At 28.8% G+C, this 22,658-nt stretch overlaps 1 protein-coding gene across 2 annotated transcripts in view; it reads right to left on the reverse strand.

Moving 5' to 3' along the window:
* Nucleotides 1-333: 333 nt before the first annotated feature.
* LOC129985124 (alpha-glucosidase-like) overlaps nt 334-22,658 on the reverse strand; it is a 624,230-nt gene continuing 601,905 nt past the window's right edge. For both annotated transcript variants that reach the window (XM_056095042.1, XM_056095043.1), the window contains one exon: nt 334-4,852. In XM_056095042.1, the coding sequence (XP_055951017.1) occupies nt 4,370-4,852 (483 nt within the window). In that variant the 3' untranslated portion in view covers nt 334-4,369. The remainder of the gene's footprint in view (nt 4,853-22,658) is intronic.

The following is a 22,658-nucleotide window of genomic DNA, read 5'->3' on the forward strand; positions in this document are numbered from 1 at the left end:
CAATACAATCACATTGTAATTAATCTAAAGGATTTAAAAAAAACCCTTTAACTCTTTATATTATATATGCCGTCATTTTAAATTCCATACTGGAATTTATGCAGTTTCTTTTCAATGATTTTGAAAACACTGATATGACATTTAGCAAAACGTCTTTTGCTGAAATTAGTTCTAATTAAACTATGAAAACAATTTTAATTAGTCTTAAGAGTTTGAATAGAATTATCTATAATTTTCCAAAAAAAAAAAAAAAAAACGTTATTTTTATTTTTAAGTTAAATTCAAAATTATTTGAATATCGGTATTATTAAATATTAAAATAAATTACGCATATAAAACCGCATATATATGAATCCGATAGATGAAAAGAAAAATTTTAGAGACTCATGTAATGAAAAAGAAAATCATTTCTTTTAAAAAGAGATTTTTTAAAGATAATGTGCATTTTTCTACTACGGTTATTTCCTTTTTTCCTCGATTACGTCAAGCAAGAAATATATAAAATTAATTCCCAATTTTAAGAATTTTATTTGTTTGCATTTTAGAATCCTTTTATATCCCCATAAAAGTCAATTAAAGTCAATGTTTATATATTGATTTAGCTAACTATTCATGGCATTCAATTTTTTAAAAATATAACTTATGCATGAAATTTTATTTGACTCCAAAACCAGTAACATAAATGAAGTTGATATTAGAAAAAAAAGTTTTTTCTTGAAAATTTACTGTGATATCAATTTTATATAGTGTGAAACATCACAACAATGACCTTATTATTATGTATATTTTATTAAAAAAATTGAAAAAGGAAGAAAAAAAAAATGTTTACGAAGGTACAGGTATCAAAACAAATTGAATTTCAAACGAACAAGCGAGGATAAAATTTGAATCTATTTTGAAGAGCTTTATAAAATTTACACTATAATCTGAATCCTTTTAAAAGAAAACTCTTTAAATTTGTAATTATTGATTGAATGAATGAATTTGAATAATCGAATCGTAAATATTTTGACTTGGGGGCTTCTTTGACTTTCTTCTATTCTCGATATTTATAAGCAAGAGTGATTCAGAACATCTGTTTGTTCTTCAAAAAAATTATTAAATATAAGCAAATAATTATTGTAGATAAGCGTTTTCTCATAGAAATAATTAAATTCTATATTTTACCATATATTTCATTTAAATTTGAGGATGAGATAAAATATTTTGGATGGAAAATGGAGTTACAAAATTTTCTTCATTCATAAATGAGCGAATACTATTGGCACAAAATGCACTAAAACTTTGTTACGATATTGGCCAATATCTAGAATATTAAACAACGTCACATAAATATCTTACAATATCTTGTGCTAATGAAAATAAGAATTTAAAAGATCCTGATTTAACGGTTATATAACTCCAATGCGTAAGAAAAATCAAAATTATTGAATTAAGAATAACTGAGTAAATATTAGTCTATGGAAACTTCACTAATATATAATACAAACATCTGTGTTTGAAGGAAAAGAAATATTTATTTTTGCTATAAACGTTAAGATATGTTTGCACCCTTAGTTAAAGTTTGGCACATTTTCGAAGAAGTTTTCAAGTCATAATAATAATAAAGAACAGATAATATAATTACTAACATGATCGGCGTAGAGTATGAAAAACTTTTATACAATTATTTTCTTTTTCTTTTTGATTGTTATATTTGTTTTAGACAATCGTTTGTGTACTCTGGAAATGTTTTCAAATGCCAAGTTTGTAGCCTTTTAGTTATGTTTTTGTGCAAAAATCATCCATAGAGAAAATTTAGCATCCATACGAATCTCGCGATCAATATCACTTGACGATCATTCATGAGTAATTCGATACACTCTGTATAAATTACTTTCTTGCATAAGCTGATAAAATTCCGTAGATATTTTATTGTATAGCAAAATGGATATTTCACCAATGATGACGGGGAAAATAAAAACGCTTTGCTGCGAGTCATAGTGCAACTGTCATCTCTTTACTCTTGATGACTTTGACTTAGAAATAAATTCGTATTCATAAATTTATCTTTTTTATATATTCACAGACATTATATTACCACAAGGAAAATAATGGTAGGGATTTAAACAGATAATGCTGATATTTTCATGGATATCGCACTTGAGAACAAAAAGACTTTCTAATTTTATGTTTCATTTTGATGATGATAATTTGTGCCACTTTATTTATTAATTTTTGAGCTTACCTTGTGTATTTGAGGAAGTATGCCATCATTTTTTCTACTTAATTCTCTGGTAAAATGAATGCTAAGATAAATGTGAACAAAATTGCGTTTTTAATTTTTTTAAAATTTGAGATATGAGAGGATAATTTTTCTTTCGTTTAGAGACTCAATTTATAGCAAAACAACTTGGATTAAAAGAAGTTCGAAAAAAAAAAGACACTCACTAAATCATTAAAAAAAATTCGATGACAGATACTATGGGAAGTCAATTTTGTACTCACTGAAAACAAAATAAGGGAATATGCTTGGCACAAAACTCATTCTGATTTGATGTTAAATCTCAGCAGACATTTCTTTTTCCATTTATTAGTTTCGTTGTATTATTGACTTTTCTTATTGTCTAAACAGATTAATAAGAAACAGAGGTTAAAGATATTATGTTTTTTAACAGTTAAACAGCCCTGATCACATATAGATTTCCTAGTATTGTTTAAACGCATTAAATGGCTTTATGTATAATATATTTCAAAAATGTATTGACGATTTATATTGGAATCATTAGTAAAATATCTCGTATTTTAAGTCCTTGAATGAATGGTTCAAAGAAATATTTGAGCATATTTTTCACTGCATCATTAATATACGCATCGCGATGTTATATAAAGTGAGTTAGAGTAAATAAAACGATAGTCGAATGATGCAACTGTAACTTTTATCAAATTGTTAACTTATCTAGAATTGGCAAAAAATTTGATATTTCTATCCATTTGATTACGAATGTTTCTCTAAATTGTTTTCTTTAGTTCGACTAAAATTTGTTCTATTACTAGAATTCAATTAAATAAATTATTTGATAACTGGAATTAAAATCGTAACAATAGAACATTTTATGCAGGAATTTTTGTTATACCTTCATAAAAAATAGAATTTTATGGATCTCACAGTAAATGAAAGATGGCGAAGAGATTTAGTTACTTTAAAATTCTTTAATTTAAAAACACTTCTTCTAGGATCATGTAGATTTTAATGTTTTAAGCAAATGCGAATAATTTGTGAGAAAACAAAAAAAAACATTTCTGTAAATTAAAAATGCATTTCACGGTTCAATTTCATACGTTTAAATTACTTTTGAAAAAATTGCTTGATACAATATTAGGCAATATCTAGTAATAGAGTTATTCGGTAATTCTATATATTTTCTGATATTTAAAAATTAGAAATGATTACAGATTTTCATTTTGTAATGTGCAACATCTTTTGACGGCAAAATTAAAATTATGAACTCAAATTTTTATATGCATTATTCAATTTGAAAAAGCATAATATATTAATCCAAAACAATTAGTACTTATTTAAACTGTATTATGATAAAATTGAGAATTCCAATTTTGAATCTTCTCAAATAAATAAAACGCACCGCAATGCTCTCCATTTTTCAGAACTCGGGAAATAACAAAAATTTCTACATTTGTTTTTCTTTCATATTTGAATTCTGAAAAAGTTGGTCTCGATGGACCAAAAAAGGATGATCTTGAAGAATCTAAGACGATTGTTTCTAATTTCATACAAACTGTTTGATGTTAAAATTAGAGTAGATTGTACGATGATTAGATTGAAATGAATGCATGAAAGTTTCAGACAATTTTTCCACTTGCAGTCTAAGAGTTGCTTCAATTCTTGAAAACAATGTATGCTCGGAACAATACATACTAGTTATTCTTTAACTGTTTCAGTGATTGTTCGCTTTGCTTTTAGAGTTGGAGTTGGGTTTTTTGCGTGCATTCAATTACACAGAAATCAATTCACACAATTTGGCCAAATACAAATATAACACATTTGAAGCAAGTATTAGAGACACGTTAATCATCCTTAAGTTCGTTCAAATTAGTCTTAAACGACAAGGATGCTATGAATCCATCGATTGTACCACTGTTAAACTGACCAAAGCCTACAAGAGAACTTTGATAACAATCAGATCCATGTCTGATTGCAATGATTGGTCGTTATAAGTTGATGGTTCATCAGAGAGTTTCATCAGATCTATTTTTAGCAATTTATGATTAAAAACTGCGCACGATTGTATCAAGATTAAATGGAAACGGGTTCACAATAAAGTGTCTTCTTTACTCAAATCCAACTGCTGCAGATTTCTCAAGTAAGTGGTCAATCATTGAGAATGGCCGGTGATGGATAATACAACAAAGTGACTTCTGCCACGAAAGCAGCACCAGGGCTGAGAGTGAAGCCTCTACTCCTCACTCTGGTTCGAGTTGGTCCCGCTGTCGTCATGATTACCTTGACGTTGCCATATGCTTCAGGGAATTCTTTTTCTTCTGATACGTTGCCAAAGTTGGCTGCCAAAATGATCCTCTTTGACTTGTGTTTGTGGTGAGTACGCTCCAGAACTATGATGTTGGGATCAAGAACATCCACGTGCTGACCGCGAGCTCGGTAGTTCTTGAGGGTGTTCTTGCGGAAGGAGAGAATGCGAACGAATTCTCGGAGACGACTTTGCTGGTTCTGGACGTTGGTAGTATAATGTTCGGGATTGATGGGCAACCAGGGATTGGTGAGGTTGTCAGTGAAGCCTCCTGATGAGTTGTCCGCTGTCCACTGCATGGGGGTCAGTTGTCCGCCACGGTATACCTAAAAGAAAAAAAAACTGGAATGAATGATATGATTAAAAAATTGTTTTCGAAACGTTAAACCATTCGCTTACAATAAAAATTGAAATTCGTAGCCAGCTATACGTTTGAACGATAAAAAACGATGTAAATATTGTTAAAGGCAAAAGAAACCATTAACTGCACCTCAACATCTCAGATTTGATTAAGATTCGTAAACAATCTAATTTGAAAAAAAATGAAATAAAATTATTAAAACGGTAATTATTATTACTTGTAATCCAATTAAGAGACAAAAATAATTCGTATGTTTAGAAGAGTTCACTAAAGTAAAACCCTTATTTATAATTACATTTTTATATAATCGTATTGAATTTTGGCAACTTTAACAATTTTAAATTCGGTAATTGTCTTCGATTTTGATACAATTAAATAGTAAACAGCAAAAGGTAGAGATCAGTTAATCGAAAGAAATAGAATCAGACCGAATACGTACAAAAGACATAATAAAACATTTTTATGAAAGTGAAAATTTTTATTACTTCGAAGTTTTTGAATATATGATCCTCAGAAATTTGGAATTCAACCCTTTTCAACAATTTCAAAAGCTTAAATATTTTTAAAACAGTTAATGAAGCAGTAAGAATTATTTTTTGTAAAAACCAAAATATCAGCATGAACTGGTTTTGACTATTAATTATATTAATATTTGGATTGAATGGAGATGAAAATAAATATTTAGAAGTTTCAGAATATATAAGAATCAGTACTTCAAATAGAAGAATTGGAGATAAACCTTTAAGAAAAATCAGTATAATTACAGTTCCTTCAAATGAAATAGTAGTAGTTAAATTTGCTTAATACATATGAGTTATAGAGACAATCTCTATAAACCTATTCTAAAGTAGAATGCTGCAATAAAATAATTGGTTTTTAGAATTGCAATATGAAAAGCCTTTTTTTTTCTATTTATTGAGAAATCTAATATGACTATATTCATATTCTCCAAAAATTGCATATTCCTGAATATTTATTTTTCTTCGGAGAAATAAAATATTTGTCTGCACATTTGTAGTATTTTAGATTTTAAATGTCAGAAGTTCAAATATGCAATAATACAAACATTAAAAAAATGAAATCTTTGGATATTCTTCAAACGATATTACATGTTTACCAATATTTCGTACATTTGTATAAAATTGAAATGTAATTTATATAAAAAGATATAATTCAGAAAATATAGTACGTATCTATGAAAAAATACCCCAGACAGTTTTATTGATAATAAATGAATACGTTCGCATAAAACTGCCACAATAAATTTTCCAATATATAATTGGTGTGTTTCCTGTTAAATTTAAGTTGAAAACTCAAATACATCATTTAATATAAACTGTTGTGCGGCATGTGGGATAATAGGAGATACAGACGGGTTTTTCTCTAATGAGATAATATTCCATACGATTTATTTCAACTGTATTTTCATTAAAAGCAAAGTAGTATATTATTTACATATTTTTCATTACTTATTTCAAAACAGACATCTGCTTCAAAATACATATTAATCTTTTTAATATTGTAGAAAAAGGTATATTTCGCACTGATCTTCATCAAAATTGATTATACATCAAAAATATTTTCAAGTACCATAGTGGATTTATTGTATAGCATTTAAAAAATATATTACATTCTAGCTTGATTTATGAAATAAAATTGTCGATTAAAAGTCTGAACTTTTTCATGGATTTTAATTCGATTTCAAATTAATTATATGAAACATTTTATGCTCGTCTATAAACGAATTAAAAATATTTAATTTTTCGTGCACAAAGTTGGAATCGAAAAAAAAAATAACCCACTTTTCACGAATTTCTGTCTTTCAGATATCTGAACTTCAAAAAGACTCGTCTTTGGAATTATGTTTGTCTGTCTGTGAACACTGTTTCAAGAATACTTTGGGTTAGATTAGATTTTAAGATTTTCTTTTTTTTATATTTAATTGTTATAAATTGTTATCAAGACGAATATTCTTTAAGAAACATTTAAGTTTTTTTAGCAACAAATTGCCATTTTACAAACGAACATATCAATCTTGTGTTGATCTAAAAGAAAAAAAATATTTTTTAGCCTATTTTCGTCATATATTCAAACATTCAATAAAAAGGAATTGAATTTGCGAAATATATGGAAATATAAGAAATTTGATCATTTATAATGTGAAATAGATCTTTTTAGATATATACAATATTTTGTGGATATAGCAGACATGTTCTGCAAAATACCCTCCAACCAATTATTTTTGAGCAATTTATTTGTTCTCAAACTAGTTTATAAAGATGGTATTTTGTAAACAATTTTTCTATTTATTTTCTGATTTATTAGTTCAAAAATCTAATCAGAGTTTTGAAATTATGTACACTTGCATATTATGGCTGACAAAAATATCCTAATATTCTTTTAATTTCTATTTTCAGTTAATTAAAATTTCTATTTTTAATCGATTAATTTAATCAAATTTTGATTTAATAATGATTGTTTCGATATAGTTTTGAATACTAGAAAAAATTATTCCAAGAATATATTAAAATATTCATAATAATAAATTCTAATTTAAAGATTTAAAAAATACAAAATAAAAGAATAAAAAGAATTCAATTGTTTATGTACATAAATAAAAGTACATTTCAAAAAGTTTTTATGGTATGCATATCTACAAATACAAAAATAAATTTTTTATATTTGTTTTCATAAAATACATTACTCAAAAAATTAATAAAACTATTGAATTCTAATAAAATAAAAGGATTTAAAAGTGCTAAACTATGGAAACTAACCATTAATTAGAATTTTTCTTGACACCTTGGCTGTCGTGTTACTCACCAGATTCATGTTTAATATCTAACTAGATGATTTTCTCTACTACAATTAAAAATAGCTAAAAGGGCTTAATTTAATACATGATTCAAATCATAGATGTAAACCATGGCTGCGTACGAACTAATTCAACGAATATCCTTGTGATATTTTTTGACAAAATCATTGCCATTCCAGTAACATAATATTTTCGCCCTCCAGAAATAAATCTGTCTTAAATTTAAGGAATAATGGTATATTAATATAGATCGATTATAATTTTATCACATTAGCAGTTTGATTGAGGACTTAATATCATAAAACATAATATTTGATTTAAAAAAGGAAAAACACTAATACCGCATCTATATCTTTCACAAGAAAAATGACCAAGCATAAACAAACTGTGTATTTGATTTATTTAGAAATATTTTTAATACTGTTTATGTATTAGGGGTTGAATTGTCCTCAAAGATCAGACAAAATTTTATTAAACATTTACTTCTTTGAGTGGCAACATATGTCCCAGATCTTTTGTTATCATCCTCCATAGAAAAGAGCCTCCAGAATGGAAAAAAAAAGGAGAAATTGATTTTCCATCGAAACTGATTCTAAGGATTGATAACAGAAAGCTCGAGAGTTCGTCTAACACCAGTCAAAAATCGCTATCACAAATAATCGAACTGGGTCATGCTGGAACACATTCGGACGGTAATCTTCCGCATTCAATTTACATCCTTCCGGAGAATGGGAACCCGCGGAAGAAAATAGTCCCTTCAAAGAACCCGAGGTCGATTAAAATGCTCCCGACACGACGGGGGAGAATGCAAACGATATTATTTTGTTCCTTTTTTGCCTTCGAGTTTGGCAATAGAAAACGCAGTTTAAATTACTCTCGAAAACGGTTTTTTGAAAAATTCAATTGTTTTCTTTTTTACTTTTCGTTTTCTGTCTACTATTGTGTCTGTAAACTATACGAAGTTGAGGAATTGAATATTTCTTTCTTCTCTTTTCATTTTTTTTTTTTTTTGTTGTTGCTCGAAAGAGGTTTTTTTTTTCAGTTTCCAACTTTAATGGAATATTAGAAAGTGCTAAGTAACAAAGTATTACAGTGGAAATTATTTGTTCTAAGTTTTGCCTTCCCTTTTTTAAAAATCTTTTTGTTTGTACTGAATGAAATGCATTTGTATGCAAATTTTATAAATTGAAAATGTTTATTTTTGTGTATGCGCAATCTAAAGTTCAGGAAGAAAGCAATTTTTTTAAGGACAGATGCATGTTGTTTTTGCTGTATTAACTATCTCAGTAATTCTAAGAGTTTTATTAAAGAAGAAAGTAAAAATTCTTTGAATAAATTATATTTGAATTCTTTACCATATCATTTACATATTCAATTATACATTTGTAATATTCAGATTTATAAGAAAAAATACAATTCGTTTAAGAAGTACTTTAAGAATATTTAAGCATTTATTTTCTGCCCCCAAAAAATCTTTGTTTTGCAGAACATTTTCAATTTATAAAATGTTACTTTTATTTATAAAAAAAAGAATGTATCCTCTGCTTACGGCTAAAAAAATGCGTTTATTTCTCTATATTTAGAAATAAGCAAACTGTGCAAAATCGACTCAATGCTTATTTAAAAAGAATTCACTCAAGTTGCAAGTTACTGTTGTAAGTTTGTAACAACAACAGCAATAACTTTGTTGTAAGTTTGTTGCTGTTTGTACAAGTTGCAAGTTTGAGTTTTGCTATGTACATTTTATTCAAAAGTTAAAAAATATAAATATGTAATATGGATTTACTAATTCCATGAAGCATTTAATTTTTTTTTCACGAACCCATGCATTAGTTTATTTCAGTGACAGACAGTAGTAACAGTTCTTTCAGAAACAATATCTGAAATAAGATTTAACTCCTTCGCATGCAATGACGTATTTAAAACTCGAGCCGAATGACTGAATTTTAAATTTGGAATTCATCGAAAGTATTTAAGTAATTTGAAGAAGAAAATATTTAGTAATTAAGCAACAATCACTTAGAAACTCTACAATATCTGAAATGTCTTAGACATTTTTATCTTACATCTTTAAACGAGCAATTCTTGTATATAAATTTATTCCGTGTATCTCGGAAATGGCTCTAATGATTTTAATCAAATTTTATTAGTTTACTTTTTAAGTTTATCTATAAAGATGTCTTTCCTGAAAAAACTCGATTTTACACAAATAATAATAATGTAATATTGCAGATTATTTCGAATAAAATTGTAACCTATGTGCTTTCATGATTTTGTTTTATTTAAACAAATATTTCATATGTAGGTAAGATTGAAAAAATATTGATATGTAATCTGTACGTGATTCGTTGCCGGTGCCCTGCCCTAGGGGGTAGCAAGTCTTCCCCATGATCTGGGCATTCCGGGTTGCAGTTCTGGTTCGGGCATGATTGTTCTTTATCCTGTGTTCTATCTGTGAGGTGTGTAAAAGAGCCCCCCCCCCGCTGCAAAAAGGGATTGTGCAAATCGAATGTGCGTGTGTCATCTTCATATGAAATAGAAGTCAGGCTTCTCCCTCGGGTACTCAGAGGTCTTTATCCTCAGAAGCTACTACTACCCCTTCCCATGGTAACGCGGACACGACATCATCATCATGTGATTCGTATTTAAATATTTTCTCAAAAAAAAAAAAAAAAAAAAAAGGCTGCTGAGCTAAGCTTGGTCTTCCAGGTACTAGGATTTTAAATGACAATAAATGATCCAAATAAGATGCCTCATCTAATTAGGAAGTTGAATGAGTTTGTAGATCAAAGGGGTGCGGGATGTCATAATTAAGGATTTTTAACATTTAAAAAAAGTTTTTTTTTCAAAGCAATAAAAAGTTTTATTTTTTAAAAAAGCAATCGCTAACGGTTTTTTAAGAACCTTCTTTGTCAAATAGAAATCTAAATTCGGGACGTTATCGATTGATTTCGATATTTTTAAAAACGTTTCTATGTCTACAGAAATAAATTCAGTATAAGGGAGGGGAGGGGAGAAGAGGGGGAGAAAGTGCCAAAAAATGAAAATACTATAAATGAAAAGTTATATAGTTTTTCCATATATAAATTTCTTTTCAGTGATAGTATTTAAATATTAACTATATTATGATATATTTAAACATTATTTTTAATATAAGATATTTAAATATTAATCTTAATGATGTATGATGTATTTAAACTTAATATTTAAATATTTAATATTAAAACAATCTGATGATGTTTACATATTTATCAGATTTAAATATCTTTTTTTAACAGAAAATAATTGGTACCTTTTTTAAATCTAAAATACGGTTCGTTTGCTATCTAAAAATGGTTACTTTTAACCATTTCATAGTCTGCTTTCTTATTTACCATAACTATGTATGCATTTGACATCAAGTTAAATATGCAATAATATCTGACTGCTGAATGAAGAATTGATTACATGTTGCAACTTTCTAGAAATGTTTATTTTCAACAACTTTCTCTTATGCAAAATTATATACTCTTCTCAAAATTATATACAAATTTGTTATGTAATTACACATGGAATATAAAGTATTTCATATATTATTAAATAACATTTATGCATGAAATACTTTGTTCAAAACTTCTCTGGCATCAAGAAACGAAACATACCCATATTCAGCTTAAAGACACCTTCTCTTAAATCCATTCATGTGAACAGCTTCTTTTAACATTACATTGCTTCCAAAGCCCGCCTTTCTCGCCTGAGTTAATCATAATTACTCCCCTGTTCCAGAATCCGCCTTTCAACACTACGAAGCAAATATGAATGCTTGTCCTTCAATTCAGTGCCGCTCCTAAACAACGTGCATAATTGTGAGCAACGCTGAGACGACCACAGAAACGCCTCAGAGCATTAGCACAACTATTTCGATAGCTGGCAAAGGGAAAGCGAGGCTGTGTTGATCGGCCGTCACAATGATTGTCAATGGCTGTGCCGTTGGAAATCCGCCGCATAATGCAACGCCGCTGGAACTGGGAATCTCTGGGAGTGATGTTGACATGGAACAAGTCGCTCTGATGGAATTTTCGCGTGAACTGTGATCTCGTTCCATAGAATGGAATTGCGATCGCTGCTCTTTGGGGTTGCAAGAAATAACGTATCTGAATTACTAATTCTTGACTGAATGCTTTTGTTATCAAAATAATATCGTTAGAACATAGTGATACAATTGCGTGAGCGAATTTTAATAATAGGACATATAATTATCTTTATATCAAAAACCTTAAATAATAAAATTGATACCATTATTATCCTTTAATTGATTTTCAGCGCATTTCCCCAATGATTCCTATCTCTTATTATAACATTGTAAAACAATACGAGAATTATGATTGCATAACGAATATAATAGTACTTATCCTTAACGCATCTCATTTAACCCTTTAAGCTCGGAAAAGTAATTCGCTGTATAATTAATCATCTAATGCAAAGACTCCAAAAAATAAATTGCTTCGAAAAATAAATATAGCTGCTTTAATTTGAATTCTCCTGTTTAATTAATTAGCATCTTCTTATTAATCTGCAGGTATTTTTAACAGTCAAAATTAAACAAATAAATAAAAAGTTATAATGATGCACTGTCTTGAATAGTGAGCAAGAGCCACCACCCGAATGCAAAGGGTTAAAACCCTGTTGTGCAAACAAACTTTTTATTTTATTAGCTTTAAAAATGCTAATTATATCAAATGCTGCTATGTGTTGATAACTTATAATTTCTAAATTCTATTGTAACTTTAAGAATTTAGATAGTATGAAATCTATTTATCAAATGCAAATTCCTTTTACATTTTATTGATGCAGTTAAAAATTATATCTGAAATTTCTCTGCCATACCTGACTTGTTTTATCAGAGAGGGTTTTTGCCTAGTTTGTAAATTACTCGAGTATCTTTTATTGGTTGAGTTTCTTTGTTCAGATATTAATCGGATGACATAATACATGGTCAAAGTTAAACTCACGCTGTCATCTTGTGTTTGATTTAGATATTAAAAACACATTTCTTTTAAAGATAAATAATCAAGATATTACCTCTTAACTTTATGAATTACACTATTTGATGAGTGAGTAAGTGGTGCATTCACTTTCAGTCCTACTTATTACATATTCTTTCTTACCCAAAGCTCACTTCTGTAAATACCTCGTGCAATAAACTTGTGTGTTTGAGATCTCTGGAGTTTTGCTGGTGTGGTGCGGAAGCTTGGAAGGAGAGGGTGTCAATTCAGGTGTCGTCCTCATCATCTGACTGCAGTTCAAAATTACGAGGTCCGTTCCGAAATAAACCTAGTGTAGCATTATATACATCTGGATTTTTCTTTCAAATTTTTCCTCAAATATATCACACAAGTTTTCATTATTTGCATATATTTAAACATATGAGGAAAAGTATCTTATTTTTATTTTAACAGTAAAGTTTTGAATAACTTTTTTTTAAATCAAATCTTTTCTCGATTTTTGTGCTTTGGCTTCATTCTGTTTTTTTAAGTTGGTGAATTCTACTGGTTTAAAATAATTAGATAAATGATTTTTTTTGTTTACAGAATCGAAGTTGCCCGTTATTTTTTATGAAAAGAGAGAGAGAAAAAAAAAAAACTTAAAAAATGTGAAACACAATGGTATTTTCAAAAATAAAATTAATATCATAATGAAAAAAAACTTGTTGATAAATTCATTTAGATTTTCCTCGCTAATGAGTTGAGTATTTTTGTGCTTTTATTTCTTTTTCATTTTACACCCAACAACAAAGTTAAAGAAATGTAAACTTTTATATTGCCGTATTTGTCAGAGTTTAGCCTTAAAAATAAATTCGGTAAAATTTATGAAGTTATGAAAGCAATTTCATGAATTTCATTTAATGAACTAGTGAAAAGATTTTCGTCCTCATTTTAAAGAACAACTATTTTTTCCCTGTTGATTAAAACGTACCTAATACTAAGTTTCACACGCACATTTTTATAATCAGCTGCATTTGAACAAGTATATAAAAACGAAATGAATTTTTAACGATGAGGGAAAAATGTAAATACGGGTTGTGTTTGCGTGTCTGTAATTTTATTAAAGTTCCCTACAAAAATTGGTAGAAATTTCTTAATAGAAAAGAAGTACCTTTTAAAAAAATATTTTCTCTGTGTGGTTCTGTAAATTTTGAATTCACTGAAGGATTAAATCTTATTCCTCTTTTGAAAATTTAAAAATATGGAAACTTAAAAATGTGGAGTTTTGCAAAAGTCAAACAAATAATTATTTTTCTAAAAGGATTATTATAAACTTTCCAACTAAATCATGTCATAAAATCTCAAGACTTTCTAAATCAAACACACACAACTGTATTAAATCAAAGTTCAGTAACTAAACAAACACACGATCCCATTAATTACATCACTGCGGCGTGGTTAATAACATTGAACATTGGCCTTTTTTTATCTTTATAACACAATAACAGAAACTTTTTTTAACATCCGGAAAACAAATAAATGAATACAATACGAAGATTTACTTATAACAGAGCTTCTCAAGATTAATTTTTAGTCAGAAAAAAAAGATGACCTGAGGGAAAACCGCCAAATCCAATAAATGCAATGGAGAAAATAATTCCACGGATGGTTAGAACTTTTATTTGAAGATCATACCCTCCGGAGAAAAAAATGATCTCCCAATTACTACAAGCCTTGACAAGTAAAAACCTGGTTTATGACAAAATCGTCCCACAATCTCGATTTATTATCTCTAATGAGCGCTTGCCATAGCTTTACATAATAATCGTGTAGCATATGGAACGCAGAACAAATAAAGAACTGCAAACATCTGGCCCAATTTCCAACAGGCGAGGATTTATCGTCTGCGCAAAGTTAAAACACAAACGAATGGCACGAATAATTATCGAATGAAAATTTAATTAAGCGCTAAATGAATATGAGCGCTGGTACAAAAAAAAATACATATTTGTTAGGAAAACAAAGATTGTGAGGAATATCTTTTGTTTGAGAAGCAAATGAAATGGAATATGAGGTTTTTGTATAGAGTATAAATTCAATAAAGGGTTAAATATGAATATAATGCTTCATACATAAATAAGGAGATCCATAGAAATCATATATTCTTCTACAAATAAAATAAATACATCATTACTGTTTAATTTTAGATTATTTACAAAACGAATGTAATGCATTCTAAATAGCCAATTATTGTTAGCATAAATAACATCTTCCCAAAGTGTTTTAACTCATTCAACGCTATAGACGAGGTATCTCGTCTTTCAGGTATTAAAAATTATAGGTTTCTGACTGAGAAAATTGAACTCTAATGTCATTTTAGATAAGTTGAACCTTCTAGTACATGTCTGAAAAATACCTTCCCTTTTTTTTTCATTTATTTTTTGAATGAAAATGTCGACAGCGAAAATAATTGATATTTGTCTTTTCATGGAGTTTTTATTTAATTCGTCCTTAGCGATAAATGTGCTAATTGAAAATAACTCGTAGAAGTAAGATTTATGAAGACACTTTATGGAATTATTCCCTTCCTCTCCCAAAAAAATAGGGTTGACACAATTAACAAGAAGTCAAGAAAAAAAACAACTACAACCAAGATTAAAAATATAAATAGTATAAAAATATAAAAAAAGACAGAAAATTCAACTTTACTAAGTCGGATAATTATTTTAAAGCATAAGCGAAAATACGGATTGAACAAAAACGCAAACTCTATATGTACGTTTAACCAAATGATGATATAACTGAATCTCTATTCAGAACATTGTAGAAAATAAAACATAAGTATTCACATGAATGCTGGGAATATGTATAAAAATATTAAAGGCCAAATGCATAAAAAATGAATGAGACAGAAACATAAAATAAATAAAATAAAAAACACGAAAAAGTGCTTTTTCCGTGCCTTGTTCTTTTTGACTTCCTTTACTTGATATCTATTAATTAAGCTGACGTTTCGAAATTATGATATTTATATATCTATTGTACTCTTTTGTCAAACAAAATATTAAATAAAGCTGTAATACTAAGACGATTTATAACAGAAGAACCATTAATTTATGCTCTCTATGGTTTTTTTAGAGACTTTCTTTTGTTTTCTTCGCCATCTTTAAGAAGGATACGACAGAGGTTTTGAGCGTGTTATGATTTTTGTATTATGTTGGTGTTCTATATTGTTACAAATAGGATTTAATCCTAACCTAAGAGAATACTTATGTCACTTTTTCATCTTTTAACTTTCAAAAGGTATCTAATCCCAATCCTATTTTCTATAAAGCTTGGCTTTTCCTTATTACAAACCTTAGTATAGATTTTCCTTTATTCACAGAAAATATTTTCGTAGATTTTTTTTCTTTATTCTAAAGCTCCATTCCAATTTTACATGGACACCTATACGCTTATGATTATTGCAACTTACACGAAGTCTTCATTCCTTGAAAATTTTTAGCCAATCGCTAAATTTAGTAACTCAAAAGGAGTAACTGGATTCATATCCCTCGCGAACAGGATAAAAACAGGAAACTCCGTTAAAGAAAGCTAGAAAAGAAGAAATATATAAAGAAAATACTTTTTTTTTCTCACTGCTTCACCGAACTTCAACTTCACGTATCTTGTTTATTTTCACAGGCCCCCGTCTTATATAAAAGTGCAGTTCTTTTAACTATTATTCATTCTTTCGGCATAATTCCAATAAATCCGTTTAGGCGCTTCAAAGCGATATCTCGTCTCTCCTGAGAAATTCCAGGGATCATTTTAACTTCGACGTCTCTTTTTGAAAAAAAGAATTCCGAATAAAAAGAAAATCCTACGGGGTTGCATTTAGTTGCTGCAAAGGCTTCAAAAAATCCCCCGTGGAAATGAAAAACATCTCAATCTACAGGAATACATATAGATGCAATACCTTGTTCAAATAAACTGAACGAATAAGGCGAACTTGATTTTCTGAAGAACATTTTCTTTTTCGTATTGTCACTATATTTGCAGTTTCGAAGTTTTTTTTCTTCTGGTGCACGTACATATGATATAAAGAAGTATAGACCAACTAGGATTTTTATGTTAAAATCGCAATTTTTTCACTTCATAAGCATGGTAAATAAATATGTCCCCCTATTAAGATTAAAACTTAAAAGTTTTAAATAAGAATGAGTGCGAAAAAAAAAGGATAAATCATTTTAGTAAAAGAGAGTAATGAGATATATCATCTGAAAGTATAATGTATCTATTGGGGAAAAAATTATTTTCAATCCTTTAGATCTCAACAAAGAGTTGCAATGGTCAAAATTTACACAAGTAAAAAAACACTAGAAATAGTTTCAATTAGCATAAAAATCTTTGAAAAAATGACTTGAATATTTAAACAAATTTTGAAGCAAAAAATAATCTGTTGCATTATTGTCCGATATAACATGGTTTTTTGCCGCATATTCCCCTATTTATTTTAAACTCCTATTCCCCTTTTATTAGTATATTTTATTTATTTATAGTAAAGTCCCCTATTTGTTAGTATATTTTAAAGCAGTTTCGTGGCCGAAGAGTGAGAAGACACTTCGAATTTTTAAATTTCGCTTTTATTCCATCCCGAGAGGCATAATTCATGCACAAGAAACACAGAAAAACTGGCGGCCATTCACAAGCGATACAAGAGCAGAAGAAAAATATTCATCCCCAATGATTATGTGCAATGAGATTCTGATAGGGATTTCTGTACACGTGTCGATTTAGGATAGGGAAATCTAGGTATCTTTTAAAAAGAATTGGCTCAGCCTGCCAATTTTTTATCCCTTCACTCAGAAAGTGGGAACCGCTGATTTAAGCATATTTTACAGAGCTTCTGTAGCATTAATTAAATAAAAAAAAGATGGAATTGGATCAGGAAATAAGAGAGCATTTTAGAATGAAGTTAATATGGGCTAAATTCAGATAAAAATTAGGAAATTAATTAGCATTTAATTTAGATTTAAAAATATCATTATATATATATATATATGCATAAATATAATTTAATTCAGTCAGAACCTAAATAGTGGTGATAATTTCAAAAATTGATTTGAATTAAAGAAAAATTGAAAATTGATAAATATTTTATTTCACATCTTTTTAGGATGTAAAAACAATTATACTAACATAACATTTCTTTTTCTTCGGAAATACAATCAGTATTTTTAAGCAAAAATCACACGGTTCTTATCGAAATGTGCAGTATATTCTATCAAAAACAAACTATTCATAAAAAAATGTGAGATTACGTTATATTTTTGAAATAAATTATCTATACAAAATTAGGAAAACATGTAATTTTTACGACTAAGTAGGGATTTTTTTTGTCTAAATGATTTCATATTTTTCAAGCATACAACGTAACTTCACATCTTAAACAGCATTTTAGAGAATGACCAAGCATTATATTATGATAATTAAATATATTGATAAAGTATAATTACTATGAATGAGTTATTAAGTAAACCAAAACATTTCGAGATTCTATATTTTTATAGCTCATATTAAATTCGTACTCCATATAGCTAGAATATTAATCAGAAATCTGAAGTTTAGCGGAATTCCTTTGAAAAAACTTTTTCTTCATTGACAATTTTTCATTTCATTACATATCACATAAATAAAAACTTATTTCACGAAATTGAAACTATATAGGTAGAAATATCGACAAATATAATTGCGCTTAAATCGTAGAGCTAATCAACGCTACATTAGAAATCGCATAAATCAAAAGTTAGCAGTTTTTTGCGCAACATTGAACAGATGTGCATAGAGCTAAAATATTTTTATTTTTCTAGAATGCTTTTGTATTTTGTTAAAAAAAATTCTTGGATGGAAAATAAATATGGACTGGAAGTTCCTTATCTTATTGTTTGTCATGTGCGGAAGTTTAAGACATGCAATTTTAGAAATTACTCATTTGAGAATTGTTGCCTTTCATTACAAATCTTTTAGATCCATTCTTCCGATGTACTTTTACAACTGGAGCCAGTTTTTCTTTCTAATCAAAATCGCTACTTTTCTGAGACAGCTCATCAAGTATTCCAGGCATACATTTGACGGTATCTTCGTAAGCATGATTCAAACTAGAAATCATCAACCTACCTGTTTTTTTTTTATGTGCTCTGTTTTCCAAGTTTCAGAAAAGGTCTCTGATAAAGAATGCTCCTCAAATAATGTATAGAAGAAGCGGCTATACTGAATTATTCGGGCTCTGTCAGCGGAGAACCCTCTTCTTTCTTGACCACAAAAATCAGGACATGTCAACAAGAGCCATCCGATATTCCTAACGACATCTGTTTACCTAACTCCACAAACAGAGATCTCTTCTTCGCCTAACAACCAGATGTCCCCGGCAGATGGCGAAACTCTTTCAATCAACAAACAGCAAAAACTCCAGCCGGTTTTGAAGGGGGATGATTCGTTAGGGTTTCTATGCCGTTCTCTGATCTGTTTGGACTTCTTGGATGGAGAAATTCCTCGAAAATTCCTAATAATGTAGTAAGTTTGTTTTGCCGAAAGAAAGGGAGATTTAAGCTTACTGCAAAGTTGTTCTTTTTTTGGAGATAGTAAAAGAGGGAAACGAACTCTAAGCTGAATTATTCAGTTTAAAGCTGGAACGAGATTACCTATTCGAATGATACAGAGAAATATTATTCAACGAAATAAAACTCAGTATTAATAATGGCAGTTGTAAACATTATGTATCATTTTGTAAGCACATGACACACTCGTTTAATCATCCACTTATTGCAATTTGAATTTGATCTTGATATCCACTGATTTTGCTTGAAGAAGTATAAATTTTTTTAATCTAAATAATTTTCCAATGATTTAAATTGAGTTTGTCTTTTATTATGGCTTGGATAATTCTCTAAAACTGCTCTTTCCTTTCAATATATAACTACTTTTATTTAAATCTTCTCATTCCAATGAGAATGTGTTAATTGAGTCATCAAAATCTTGGATTCTTGTATTTCAAAATTATTATCATGGTTCATTTGAACTGGTAGAGGATAATTTTGAATTATTCAGTCATTAAGACGTGATTGACGTTATTTTTCATATAATGTTTGAAATTCTATACAATTTCTCAAAGATATTAATAAGGAATTTGAACTAAACCTTCAACACACACATCTATTTTTTAAATATAAGCACATGTATGGGATCTTTTTGACCCCAAATAGTCAAATGCTTACTGTTTATATTATTGGCTCTTTTATAGAAATAAAGTAAGGTCGCAGTATATGAATATTTTTTCCATGCAAATATATTCTATTTAAGACACAAATGCGAATTTTGAGAGAAAAAAAAATTGAATTTAATCTTTTTTTTTCTTATACTTTCTGGGTATTCATTTCCTTCTTGTCCATTCTATTAATTTAAAACTTTTTAAAATAAGTAATTCATATTATAAGATAATGCATTTTATATAATCATGTACCCCTTTGTTGAAGTGCAGGAATAGACTTTCGATCAGGTATTCAGAATCTGCATTTAGTTCCGATTTTCTATAATGATCAGTTTCCAAAATTTCATCAATATCTGACGAATCCGAACTTTTGTCATTTTCATGATCAGTAGAAACACTTGCGTGAAGATATCTGAATCTTTGTTGCTCATCTTCACATACTGTCATAGCCATGACATTACAAGAATGTGAAAGGCTAGTACGCGTAGGGTCAATCGTTATGATAATCATCTCAACCCTTCCATAAAAAATGAGATCATTGATTTCTACTGTTCTAGTCATTTTTTAGCTTTTCCGTGAAGAATATGATTTAACAGAAGTAAATTTTTATAAATTCTTAGAATCTACAAACAAAAGAGAAAGTGTGAAGTCAATAAGAAGCCGTGGGTGGGTGTGCTGGTGGGTTAATATTTGAAATTGAAATTTTCTTCAAACAGATGCTTCTAAGTAGAAACATTCAATAATTTTAAAACCAACTTTATTCAAAGACTACAAGTCATGGCACAGAGTCATTCTTGCATTGATACGACATTGACCTACAATTTTGACTTATGTAAATGCGTACATCGCATGATTCTGTTTGCGTCTAAAGTTGTTTTAATGTAGATTTTATGGACAGATGTTTTTGATAGTTAAGAATTTAGCAAATAATTATCTGACTACTGTAATATGACGAATAAAACTTGGCAAATATGCAAATAATTTTATACTGTTCGTTTCAGTTCTGAGACGACCACTTTTCGGTGGTTCTATCTCACTAAGGGGTGACACACGGAAGGATGTGCGCTATTTCTGGAATTTACTTTATTGGTGAATGTAAACATCTCCTCCTTTCTTCTTTCCTCTCACTCCCTATTTTGTCGAATTAAACCCATCCTAACGCATGCGCAGAAGAGTTTTAGAATCTGTTGGTAAACAATACTTTACATACTATGATTCCAACATGTGTTGTGCATAATTTAAGTGATGCGACAGAATCTTTGTAAAATGTGAAAGTTTAAAAATGTTGAAATGGATACTAAATATACGACCATTTTTCAACGCCAATTGCGGAATTATAGAATAGGTAATTACTTTAGTGATAAAATAGTTTTACACAGAAAGTAAATGTTTGTAAAAATTTATAAATTCGGAATAATTTGCAAATGAATGGAAACATAAATATGTGCTTAAACAAAAAGGTGGAAATGAAAGAATATTTTTGACGAAACCGAAATGTATTTGTAACATAACAAGGTAACCAACCAGGGAATTATGCAGTTTATGAAATAATGCTTTAGACAGATATGTTAACGGCCCGTTTTCATTCAACACGAAAGCTACTTTAGCGATGAGACATGTAACTTTGACCACTTTAAGATAATGAGTATAACATCTTAGCTGACAACCATTTACTGATTTCTCATCACACCTACGATAGATTTAATGTTCATCAAGTCTTTCACTACGGATCTTTAGGGAAACTGAGTATCGAAAATTGAAATTTTGGAAATTGAGTTCTCCTTATCAAAGCTAAGATTTTACCACAAGGTACCGTTGCTGGTACATTAAGTAGATCAAGATACTTGCCTCAATAACGGCATATAAACGCTGACTGTTTCATCTAGCATTCAGGAATATAATTCTGTGGAAATTGCGATTCTTTTCTAAATAGTTAATAGTGATTTTATGCGATACACCAAATTTTGGAAAGACAAATACTGTAAACTAATTAGTAAAACTCTGAACTTAGTAAAAGAGGTTTTGAATATGTTAATCCTGGGATAATCCCATGAACAAATGCAGGAGTTTTAAATTTGTAAAAAACTATAATTATGAGAAAATAGATTCTTAGGTACGTAATGTCTGAATTTAATCGAAAATTACTCCATTTTTATTTGGTGCTGATTCATTATATTAGACACATAATTTGCTTCCAACGAATTAATTGCAATTAAAGTCAATATTATTATAAGAGGGACATAAATTTTAGATTTATTTATAAAGATAAATAAAAAAAAACATATTGAATCTCAAATATTGAGTTCGGAACATTATGAGCATTATAATAGTATAAGCTTGATTCTTCTGGGATCAGGTTTGATTAATTCAGCCGTAACATTCTGTATCTAACAATTTTTTACATCGCGCAGCTTACAGAAAAAAGAACTGCCAGCCTTAAAGAATTTTTAGTTTAATAAAAGCAAAAGTGAAATGATCCCTTAGATATGAAAAGCTAAAACAAGCAATTATGTAAATTTTAATATTTCTAAAAAAACTTACTTGTGAAAAAATGATAAAATAATAAAATTCCTTTGAATTTCTATCAAAACTATGAAACATTGTCACAAATTATGTTTAAAATATGTTTTGGCAAAATTTGAAATTGATTTAATTCAATTTGGTTAAGTTCACCGGCGCCAAAATAATTTTTGATGCTGTTCCAAACATGTGGATTTAAGTCTTCTTTTAAAAGGTTTTCAAA

This window comes from Argiope bruennichi, chromosome 9 (assembly GCF_947563725.1).
Source record: "Argiope bruennichi chromosome 9, qqArgBrue1.1, whole genome shotgun sequence".
Classification (NCBI taxonomy): Eukaryota; Metazoa; Arthropoda; class Arachnida; order Araneae; family Araneidae; genus Argiope; species Argiope bruennichi.